Source organism: Antrostomus carolinensis, unplaced genomic scaffold (genome assembly GCF_000700745.2).
Source record: "Antrostomus carolinensis isolate BGI_N321 unplaced genomic scaffold, ASM70074v2 Scaffold51256, whole genome shotgun sequence".
Classification (NCBI taxonomy): Eukaryota; Metazoa; Chordata; class Aves; order Caprimulgiformes; family Caprimulgidae; genus Antrostomus; species Antrostomus carolinensis.
Window position 1 is genome coordinate 1 of NW_010320759.1, and position 12,032 is coordinate 12,032.

Below are 12,032 nucleotides of genomic sequence, written 5' to 3' on the forward strand. Positions count from 1 at the left end.
CCTTCCAACCCAGATCATTCTATGATTCTATAATATAACAATTTAAAGTGTTCTCATCTCCCCAGGTTTTTTAAATTTAATTTTTATATTTAATTTTTTTCCTCTTCTTTTTTTAAAATATATTGAATTAATAATGTATCCTGTTTGAAAGGAAGTTGGCTTTATTTCAGCTGCAGAGATTATGGCCCTGTTGGAACATAATTGTACAAAATGTTTTGCTGCAATAGTCTGTGTGTCTGGTTTATGACTGTATGGTGTGAAAGGTACAGAGCTCGGGTCCCCAGTGAGCAATCAAGAAGATAAGAATGTCCTATTTATTTTGATTAAAAATAATTGCTCTGAATTATTTTACAGAACAGTAATTTACTTAATGAATAAAACTCCAGCACTAAAACAGACATACATCCTGGGGGCTTAAGCTAATGGGATTTTCAATATAAGAATGGTCATACTGGGTCAAACCCAAGGTTCTTGCAATTGATGCTCTGTGTGCAGCAGAGACATGTTTAGGCATAAGTATGTAAGGGCAGGACAGGTATCTTGTATTGCTTTCTCAGAGTACTCCAGTACGCCTGCAAGCCTCCAATAATTTGTGACTTCAGGACATCTTTTATGCTTCTCCCTTAGTGACAACACAAATTGTTGTACACTGGGATCAGCTGAAAAACATCTAATTGAATTACTGCAAGAAATACACTGTGCTGAGGGAGGAGAACAGGTGCCTCTAGGTTATTGATCAGTGAACACTCCGTGCTTTCCACCATTCATATTTGAAAGAGGTTTTAAATATAACGCTGCTATTTTAGATAAATTGCAAGTTTGGTAGTCGGCATCTTTTAGGATTTGTCTGTTTTGGCTTGCTTACTGGGCTGCTCTGTCTGTGGTGATGCAATGCAGTGGACAGTTAGTCCTGGTATCATCATTGACAATTCTTAGGTCATTTTAGGTTCTGTCCACATGATGGATGATCATTTGTGCCCAGAACTCATGAATGAGAATTGGAACTTACTAGTCAAAATAACTAATACTGTGAGATCACATTTGTCTTCCTGTTTTGATTACTCTGCTGCATATTCATTAAATTGGAAATAATTTTGAAGAGAAGAAAGATACAGTTCCAGCGTAGCAGGGACCAAATCTTCTCTTTGTGTTTGGGCAAGGAGAGAATTTCCTTACTTTATTCTGGTCTACTTAGGAGTGTAAAATGGTTAAAGATTTTGTACCCTATATAATTAGATTATGAAAGACAGAGCCTTAATGTGGTTTTTATCTGTTGTTTATGTGCTGTGGCAGAGAGCGTGCCATCGTTTAACCAACTCCTTGGGCTTGCTGATCATTTCATTCCAGTGTTCTAGTTCTTTGCCACGGGTGTACATGAAAGGCCCAACTACCACACGTCCTAGTATATGTGTTTCTAGGAAAAAAAAAAAAGGCAATAAATTAGTGATTAACACCTGTGAGTGCTTCTCTGAAATCCTTACCTAAATTAGAATATTAACTTGTATTTCTGAAAGTAATTCATGTTCTGGAAGTTATTTTTAAACCAAAACTTTAATCAAGGAATTCACTCTCGATTTCACGATCTGTAGTTTCTACATGCTAAGATTCATGTTAGAAAGTAATGCAATAAGTGGGTATTTAGTCAATTCAGGCCTATCCTATTGCCTGCACTCTAAACTAGAATTGGTTTAAGGCACAGATCTGTATCTGCCCAGCTCCTCCACCTCAAGTGTGCCCTAGTTCTGGGCACCAGCAACCTTAGTAGGATTCATATCATGCTCTAGCTTGGGAAAGAACAGATTGAGTTACTGAGGCAGCTGTGAGTTGCAATACGTGGGTTGCCACTGACCACCCTCTACCAGTGAGCAGATTGTCTCTTTATACCTCAACTTTTCAGCTGTGGATGGGGAAAATAATTCAACCCTGTGTTACATGAACTTCAGAATGTTTGTAAAGTGTTTGGCTGACTGTAAGTGAAAATGATGAAAGACTCAAATATTGATCCTAGTTCTTGTCAGTCCTCAAAGCTAAAGCACCTACCCAAAATCTCACCTAAAGGAATTTTTTTAGGAGCATTTGAATCTAAATGAGGGTATTAATTTTTCATTATTGAGATCATATTTGCACTGCAGGGAGGGTGCTTTTCTTGTGAACAGTAGCAATATTGAATTCTGATTTGCTTCTCTAAGCAGAACAACTTAATGGATTCTCTGACAATTAGTAAGAGGTGACCTCAAGCACTGGGTTTTCTGCCAGGGAATGAGGATGTTTGTAATCTCTTTTCTTTCTCAGCTTAAACTGCTGTGATAATTAAAATTCCTATTCCTCTTTCAAATTTGTTTAGGAACAGTAAATGGCTTCAAAATTTTGGAGATTGGGGATTATACACATTCAAGGAACATAATTGCATAAGCTTTTCTTAGGATACCAGAATGAAATAAAAGTACAGCACCTCATACAGACAGTGACTAGCCTACAGTTATTTTATTCAAGTCTTCCATTCAGTTTACCTTTAGTCTCTGAAAGAGAGACATACTGTAAATAAGTTGTTCTGCTTTTTAAAGAAAGAGCCTGTGAAGTACCCTGAATCCTTTAGATATTTTATGGTTATTGCTGAAAAGGAATTGGTTCCTCCCAGGTTTAAATAGCTCTGCAATATATAAGATATTATGACATATTAACTGTAAAAATGTATATAGCTTACTTTCTCCCTTGATACTCTGAAGCACAGATAGACTCAGGCTTGCTGTATCCAGCTCTGTCTGATCTGCCTTGAAACTGAAGGTTTCATTATACACTGGATTGGGAGATCCCAGAACAGCTGCTGTCTTTTTACTTTTGATGAATTTATTATGGTTCATTAGTGAGACTTTGACATACACACCTGAGAGAAAAAGAAATTCAAGAAGAAAATAAATCAGAGGCAGTTGGGAGAAGGCTTAAGGGAATATCTTGCTTTCAAGAGTCAAGTATGAAATTATATCACGAACGATTCATGAAACATACACAGCAGCAGGGCAATGCATAACACTAAGCAGGGAGTACACAAAGGTGCAGGTTTGCAGTGCACTTTCTGATTTAAGAGCTGTTAAAAGGAGCAGCCATCTTCTTACCCTGCATCCTTGATCTTCTTTTGCTGTGCATTCCCTTCATCTGATAGAGACTTTTTTGAAGGCTTAAATTGTTGGGTCAGTAGTTAATTTTATGTATTTGATCACATGATTGCTTGATCCAACACAAGAGAGGCCAAGAGGGAGGAGCCGTGTCAGAGAGATGCAGCCTGTGCTTGGATTGGATACATCTCAGGGGAACAGATTCTCCTAGTCAAAGAAGAATTCTTAAAGAAAAGGTTTTACTAATGACTTCTAGCCCTGTGGTAAGGGAATCTGTAGAAAATTTGAGGAAAAGATCCATGATCTCTGCTCTTTCTTCTTGAAAATATTACAAAAATTGTGTGTAAGTCTGGGAACAAGAACAACAAAAAAATTTTGCTTTGCTTCCTGAAGGGGACCTATATTGTGTTGTGGTCTTATTCAGTAGATCTTTGGCAATGAGATCTAAAGCAGCCTGAAATTTCCCGTTCTTCCCTACCCTTCTGCAAAATTCAGTGGAAAGCATGTAGAAATTTTATCTTAGTTGATGGCTAAATATTTGTTCTTTTCCAGTGGAGCAGTAATAGATTCCGTGCTGCTGCTGTTTACTGCTCCCTGCTATTCAGTTCACTAAGGTTCATCTGTATAGCAAAAACTATTAGAAAACTATTAGAAATGTCAGGACTGAGACAGCATTGACAGACTCTTCATGTCTCGTTGTTATTCCCACAGATCTAGTAGGTTCTTGTTACTGCTTCAGAGTGTGCAGGATCACCAGAACAGACTTTTTTTTAATGACAGAGCTGCTACATGAGTGCTGTGAGTTACTCTGTAAACTACTTGTACAAAGTGTAACTCTTCATTTCTTTCTTATTACTTCTTAATGTATTTAATTCAGTAATTTGAATCTGAAAATAAATGTCTCCTTACTGTCCTATACTGTGTGCCTTCCATCAAAGATTAGTGTTGCACTAATCCCTGAATACAGAGACCTTTTTATTCCAGTTTCTTCAAGATTTACCAGAGAATCTGTAGGTCCTAAATCATACTGGAAGGGCATTATTGAAGGAAATGACACACAATTTATTTAATTTTGCTTTTTTTCCTTAGTAATATATTCAGGAGAATTTAATTCTGGCAGATCTTCCTTCCAGAGTGTGCCTATAACTCTTGCTTATGATAACCTCAAGTATACCAGCACTAAAATTACATGGCAGATTCTTAGATTTCTAGAAAGAAACACAGAGTTTTGGCTCTCTGTGCCACAGAACTTCACAGCAACATTCAGACAGAGACATGATGTGTTATTAAGGAGTGTGTTCTCCCTCTCTTGTAAAGCTATTGAGATGATGCAAAATTAGAACATTTGTTCTTAGTTCGTGATGCTACTTTGTTCATCTGTCACAAACCAGTCATTTTTTCTGACTGTCCTTATCTTAGTTACTTGTTTTCTAAACTAGCACATTGTGTAATATATTGCACTTTCAACAAGTGCACAGGGTATGATTCTGCTCATTGGAAACCTATATTTTCATCATTTCATTGTGCATTTCTTCATTTATGGATTTTACCCTAAACAGAGCAAACTTATCTCTAACATTATGAATGCAGATTTACTCATTTAGAGGGCATTGTTTCTAAAGTTAAACATCCTAGTAACAGCCCACTCAAAGAAACCTTGAAAAAACTTCGTAGCTGATATGTGTATGTAGAGAACTAAACCTCTTTTCTTTTTAACTGCTGGATATATTTTGCATTTATATTGCTTAGTTTCAAAGCCCTTCAAAAAAATCACTACAGATTCAAAGACAAGTTTAGTTCTTCCATCTATTTTTGCTTTGAGTGTTTATATTTCAATCAGTGTTTTGACATAATCTCTACACTCAACATCTCTGAGGCCAAGGACACATGACCATAATGTACCAGGAAAATCCCCACTGCAGTAAGGGTGAGAGAAAAATTGTGACACACTGTTGTGGTCTTTTGAACAATGCCCAGGCCATCCTAAAATGGGAATTTTTTCCCCGTTCATTTCTTCCCAGGACAGCTGATCAACATAAGCAGTGGTCCTGCAGCTGTTACCTCTGGGTTTTTTGCCTTGAGGCAACTCTGTTAATGTCAATATCCCCTGAAATGCTGCCTTCTCTGGATGAGAGTGTAGCAAAGGGCTGTTTCTCACTGTATTAAAGCAGGAGAAAAAAATTCCTACTGATGACATGAATTAAACCATTTATTATGAAACAAAACCAAAACATAGCAGAACTGAGCTATCAAAATCTAATTACCCCAGTAACAAAGTATGGCTTGCTTCCACTCAAATTAAATCACTCGGATGTTTATTTGTTCTTTTCAGAGTCACTCAGTGCAAGTCTGGCTGGACAGATGAGGAAGGAGCAAATTAAAACAGGAATTCTGGAGCTGATATCAGAGGGGAAATCACACTTACTGACAGCATGGCTCTCCTCCTGGAGCTTTAATCCCCTTGCCCTCAGAACCACTACAGTGAGACGGCCCAGGTAGTCATTGTAGCTGAGGGAGAACTGGATATCGCCATGCTCTGAAGGAGACTTTGGAAGTAGAACAACACTTGTTAAATATATCTGAAAAACTCTCTCTTCACACAGACAAATGGTGGGGAAAAAAACCTATTCTTCATACTAGTGGTTTCTGCCACACCAAGGCATGTGAGGGACTTGTAATGGCTTTATTTATGCTATTGTGATATTTGATAGAATGAATTAATCATCCTTCCTGAATCTTTGAATTACTGTTTCTTCCAGGTGATGCCTATTTCCTTGCCTCTTCTGCTTTTTTCTGCTCTAATTCAAAACAGAAGCAAGTAACAGAAAGTGCTTTTGTATGTAACTATTTCCTAACTCGTGGCTGTTTCTGAGCAGCTGGATAATCCCTATACAACAGCCATGGATCTGCAGGTTGGTAAAATGGAAATTTTGATTCCAAATGTTTATTTGATGTATTTGATACAATATATTTGTACTTCAGCTGTACCCCTGTGATACAGAGTTCAAAATACAGGTACAAAAAGAAGTTCTACAATGCCCGGCAGCCTGGTATCACATACCTCCAAGTTTTCTTTCTCTAGATCTCTCCATATGACTAGTTTGTTGTCATCAGTTAATGTTTCATTTTTCAGTGGGAAGGTAACTTGGCCTAGGAGATGGTGCTTCTTCTGTTTATCAACATGATAAACCAAAAACTTCAGAGTCCTTTGGAGCAACATTTTACTGGAAACCTGTACAGAAAAGGAAAAACATCTGACATTTTTCTACTCTAGCATGACTTCAAAGGAAAAATTTTTCAATGTATGTTAAAGGTAGGTGGAGATTTCCTTTGTTTATTTGAAGTCCACTTTCTTAATTTGCCTAAAGTCTTAGCTATGTAGAAGTTTAAAGACCCAAGCTAAAAAATAGGAGTTCATATGAAAAATGTGAAGTTAGCTGGTGATTTTTCAACTCACACAGATCTAGTTATATGATGCATTCACTCCCACACACAAATGTTTGGAAACCTGTAAATGTTCATTTCTCAGTTGTCTGAAACACAAATATTTTTTATTTAAAAGCTTTTGTCTTGTGTAATCTGCTGAAAGCCTCTTGGCATAGGGAGTCAAGCTCCTAGCTTTACAGCAGTATACAAATAGCATACCAGACATCTCAAAAGTTTTAGTTTCTAACCTACTTCCACAGCAAAGAAACTAAGCTATGAAAGAATTAGTTCAGTATTGGCTGCTTCTGGACTTCTAGAGCTGCTGGGCTGAACTCCAGCCACAGTTCAAACTGGAGTTTTCATCATTCCCTAGGCAAGTTCTGGAAGGTGCAAATCACAAGTAAGATCAATTCTTGAGCCACAGACTTCAGTAGCCCCAGATCTCCAGCAGCCCCAGTAACAAATCCTGTCTCCAGTGGAAACAACTTTTATCATGGTAGAAGTTTGTGGGAAATTAATTTTCACAAAACACGTACTGTAGTTTGACAAGTCAGTATTTGCAAACAAAAATCTGCTTCATCAAAAGGAAAAGTACCTGAAAAACAAAGTTTTCATCAAATTGCGGGTTAAGGGTTTTGCGTTTTGTTTTTGACTGCAAATAGCTTCTTTCATCAGGCAGCAAGTAGATTTTCACAAATGGACTGCAGGAATCTGCAGGAGGCTGCAGCTTTCTGACTTTGATCAAGGAGATGAGGAGCCTTTCTGACTCTTGCTCATATTCTATGGAGAACCAGAGGCGGCCAATGTTGCCTTCAGGAAAATCCGTCTCACTTTTGTCTTCAGGGAACTTGTACAGCTCTGGGTTAATGGTCCCTACAACATAAGCTCCAGCTTCAAGAAATAAAAAACAAGCACCCTCAGATTAGTCTCGAGCAGGCATTTTTATAACCACTGATATATTAGGGAAATCGCATTAATCTCTTTATTAACAATCCATTTTTGCATAAACTTGGTATTTCACCTCCTTTTCCCTCAGATTTTGAGGAGCAGTTGTAGGCTGCACCACTTTCTTATTCCTGTAACTGTACCTTGATAGTTTTAGATACTTGTTGCAATTTGCAACTGAGCACTCTGCTGTTTCTGGGGACAACAGTCAGACGCTTCCTGAATTACGCTCATCTTGTGCCTTTACAAAACGCCAGAGGAGAGACTGCTTTGTCTGCCATACGTGCAAGGTCCCACAGCAGTAGGACCAAAATGGCTACATTCTGTCCCAATTCCTATATATATATATAAAGAATATATATATACATACAGCATTTCGGGCTTGCACTGGGTAATGCTATGTTTGGTATGCCCCCAGTAAACAAGCTTCATAATAATAGTTATCCTTTAAAAGAGTACCCTTAAAAAGAGTCCCATTTCTGCAATGCCATACCCAAAGAATGGAATGATGATCGTGGCCCGGACTGAGGAATCATGTAGGGGTCACTGTCTTCCTGAACGTGTTCTTCATTCATCAGGTTAATCCAGTCTCGCCCATGCAGTGTTGGTGGAATGATAAATGGAATGCTTCTGGATCTGATCAAGGCAACAATAGCTACTGACTTGTCTGGTTTAAATATGGAAACCAAACTTGGTAACAGTAATAAATTTACTGTTCTTCTCTCACAATTTTGTAAAAATTTTAGAGATGCGTAGGTAGGAAACAAAAATACCCACTGTTTTGCAATTGATTTTATTTGTATAATGCTTAGAGGTTCAGCAAGCATCTTAATTCTTCAGGTAGATCTCTCCCTTTTTCCCTTTCTTCTTTAGAACTGATCTTTCAAAGGAAAGGAAGGATTAACTGCAGCTGCTTGTTTTAGAGCCCCAAAACCCTGAACTGAAGTCCTATTTGGTGCTCAGATGCTTCATTATAAGACCACCAGGAGTGACTCTGGAACACAGGCTGAATTTGTCTAAGTAACAGATTAAGCTATCCATGCACCAATTACACTTGAATGTATTATTTCTTTTACATAAATCAAAAATAATCATTGCATTCATAGTTAAAGACAGTATTATTTTTCTAAAAGAACAAAACAGAACATGAATGATGTTTTCGTATAATTTAGGAGTCTCATTTATTTCTGTATATTTAGATCACCTCCTCATTTGAGATTTTTCAAGTTGAAATGAATTACCATTTAAAAACAAACAAAAGTATACCTTGTGCTTTTTAGTTGAATTTCAGAAGTTAACTGATCCTGAAAAATGGCATTTGCATTGGTTGTTTTGACAGGACTGGTGAGCTTTTCATAAGAAGGGAGGTAGCAAAATTTCTTCCAGAGCAGGTATGCAGTTATTCCAATGAGAACAAATATAAGGATCCCTCCTATTACACCTCCAGCAACAGCAACTGGTTGTTCTGTTCAAACATAGAAGCACACAAAACACCATAGGAGGATCAGAGTTATGTACATTTTGGGGGTAGACAGGAATATTAAAGCTGACCAATTAATTTGATTTGCATTTTAAAATTATCTTTAACTGAAACATTCCACTCACGTACCTATTTTTGTCTTTGGTTATAGCATGATGCAACACCTGAAGATGTATGATATTGGCAGTGAGAGACAGGAAGTGTTCAGTTATGCTGGCAATGACTGCAGTGTAAGAGACTATAGACTGGAAGAAAACCCCAAAACCCAAAGAGTTGTTTGGGCTCCTGTTTTACATCAGCTAAGCATTTACCTTAGCATGGCAGAAGTACTAGAGCATTCATAACAGAAGAAAAAGAAAACCCAGGAGCACCTAATACAAAAGGTACCATTATTTTGGTTTGGTTTGTTCTTCCAAATATTAATCTTTGTTAAATTGAGACTAGATCCTGGCACAAGGACCAAAGCAAAGCTCTGGGTTGTTTTCTTTCTAAGGATGCATGTGTTTCCTGATCTGTAAAGTCAAACTTAAGTATCCATTAAACACTATTTCCTGAATCTTGGTTACTTCAGATAAAACCAAATCTTATATAATTTGGACTTTCATTTTTTCACACTAATTAAACTTAATAAATGTCTTTAATATGAATATGAGGAATTATTTTGTGAGAATTTCTCACTAGACCAAGGGTAGACAATTGATAACAGGCTCAGTTCATTATTTTCTCATGTTTGCTGAGTTTTCTAGAGGAAAAAGGCTGGAAAGAGCACTTCTGCACTGTACCTTATACCCAGCCTGTCTTGGCCTACCACTAAACTACTACTGGTGCACTGAGACCTGATGAGGTCTCATCTGAGCATTGATCCTACCAGAATATCCTCTGGCTGAAAATGAGCCCAAACTGCAGAATTACCTCCCACTCTGCAGCCACGGGAGGCAGTTTCAGGATCAGCTGAGTACCATGTATTGCCAGTTCTCAGGGTCTCCCCGGAAACTGAAGCAACAAAGTGACCTGGCATTCTCTCACAACTAGTACTGACTTTTTTCCTCTTCTCTGCTTTTAGGTAGCAGTAACTGTGATTAGGCTTTTTTCCTTTTTCCTTTTTATTTATCTGTGCTTGGTAGATACCTTGCAGTTAGCCACCTCTATGCAATGGTACAAGTAAATAAAGACAATACAAGCACAAAATAATCAGTCAATTCTAGTAGTAGTTTTGACGTTCAAAACTAATTTGATGGTTTTGTTTATTGATTAGAGCTATAAAGAATATAGAAAGTGAGTTGCAAATACATGTATTACTGATGTTTTTCACTGTTGCCATGTTGCAGTAAGTGATTTGAAATGTCCTTCAGCTGCAGAACACTTATGTAAATACCTTATGCTATAAAATTAACCTGGACATAGTGCCTCAAAGGCCCTCCTCTCATCCTCTCTCTTTTTCCTGCATTTGCTGCAGTCACAGGAGCCAACTTGTTTTTGCAGCTCCCTCCAGCTCTCTGCGGGAATTGGCTGGCTGCTTCCCCATGTGTCATATAACCACTCGTGTCCCCCAGCACCATGGAGCAACCACCCTGCTCATAGCTACACTACAGAAACTTTGCTGCCCTTGCAACTGGTAGATGGGCTGAATTGTTTTCAGTATTTAGCCAAGCTGTTAGTGCAGTAGCATTAGTACAAGACTTATTCTGAGAAACAGGAAACAAGTACCTATTTGGTACAGGTTAATACCAATACAGAGATAAATCTGGTTGTGCTACACTGGTAACTTACTTTTCTTTCATAAGAATGCACAGTATGAGGAAATGCATAACAAATGCAGTCCTGAGCATGGAAATTCTGTGTGTTTGTTCCTCTTAGTTTTGTAGGGCATGCTCGAGTATTTCTTCAGTCAGATTGCCATTTTATGACAGCTTAGAAGGCCAGATGCTAAAAAAAATGCTTTAGTTTAATGCCCATGAACATAATAGAAATTAATGGTTCACTTCGTGCAGGTGTACTATCGACAATACAAATGTTTATATGGCTGCTGGTTTTACTGTCTGACATAGGTATCTTAAACTTTAACATTTCAAACGCGCTCAACAGGACTCCGTCTAACTTGCCCTGTCCATTCCCAAGTCGTTAATGGTCTCAGCAGCAGTCCTGTGTTCCCCCATAACGAGTTTGTCACCGTTTACCATTAAGGGCAGTAAGCAGAGGTGCACTGTAATGCAATACATGGCGCAGCAACAGTGCACTGATTTTGGAGTAAGAGAATGAGGTTCCAGTCTCTTTGTTAATGAGTTTAATGTACTGAATTTGTTTACTGTGGGATGATGTTAAGTATTTATGAGCCACCCGCTGCCATTGGTTCGAATTCTGCTTTTTTAATTTTTACACAGTGTTAGATACAAGGTAAAGTTTTACCCATTCCAGTAAAGCTACCTATGATTTAATGAGGGTAAGGAGAATTTGGCTCACTTTTAGTCCATCTTATCTGATTGGATCAGCAACAGAACCAGTAGCTTAGGGCACAATGTAGCACTAGTCACAAAGTCAACCACTGAAATAAGTTGAATCCATTGTGCACAGGGAGAAAATCTGTATCTTTTCAAATAACTACCTGACATCATGAGAAACTGATGTATTGTATTCTGCTGTGGTACAGGATCATGGCAGCTAGAGATGGAAGAGACCTGTTGGACCGCTCCATCTCCAAGTGGCTTGTCACTGTTAACAGGTACCAGGTTTATCCTAGCACAGAGAAATGATGGTCGTCATCTCTCCTTGGGCACTGGATCCCTTTTTGCTTAGTGTCTGATTACATGCTTTCAATAAGCTTTTCTTAAACTTTGCAGCAAGCCTTTTGCAGTTACGACCAGCCAGTTCTCCATCAAAAGCTGTAATCTCTCTGTAAACTAGTCAGCTTTATTAACATTTACAGCATAAGCATATGTACAGTATAAACCGAATTATCTGGGGTGGGGGATAAGCCCTTTGCCCTGGCTGTGTCTGTCTCGCAGAGCCCAGTTCTCTGCCCGGGGCGCGGAGGGAAGATCCGAGGTGCTGCCCAGACGCGCAGGGCGCGG

At 38.3% G+C, this 12,032-nt stretch overlaps 1 protein-coding gene across 1 annotated transcript; it reads right to left on the bottom strand.

Annotated features, from left to right (window-relative positions):
• Positions 1-1,277: 1,277 nt before the first annotated feature.
• Positions 1,278-9,982, bottom strand: LOC104519289 (synaptotagmin-15). The gene is made up of 8 exons (XM_010169681.1): positions 9,976-9,982; positions 8,751-8,949; positions 7,978-8,120; positions 7,135-7,430; positions 6,175-6,345; positions 5,539-5,659; positions 2,705-2,884; positions 1,278-1,414 (listed from the first exon to the last, which is right to left on the bottom strand). The coding sequence occupies exons 1-8, from the start codon at positions 9,980-9,982 to the stop codon at positions 1,278-1,280; spliced, it is 1,254 nt and encodes a 417-aa protein (XP_010167983.1).
• Positions 9,983-12,032: the final 2,050 nt, after the last annotated feature.

Bases quoted from the DNA above. Each gene is read 5' to 3' on its own strand.
- LOC104519289 (XM_010169681.1), bottom strand. The intron at 8,121-8,750 runs GTATACTTTTGT...TGCCTTGATCAG, and splicing joins ATTCAACTAAAAAGCACAAG to ATCCAGAAGCATTCCATTTA. The intron at 2,885-5,538 runs GTAAGTGTGATT...TTTTTCTCTCAG, and splicing joins GGAGGAGAGCCATGCTGTCA to GTGTGTATGTCAAAGTCTCA.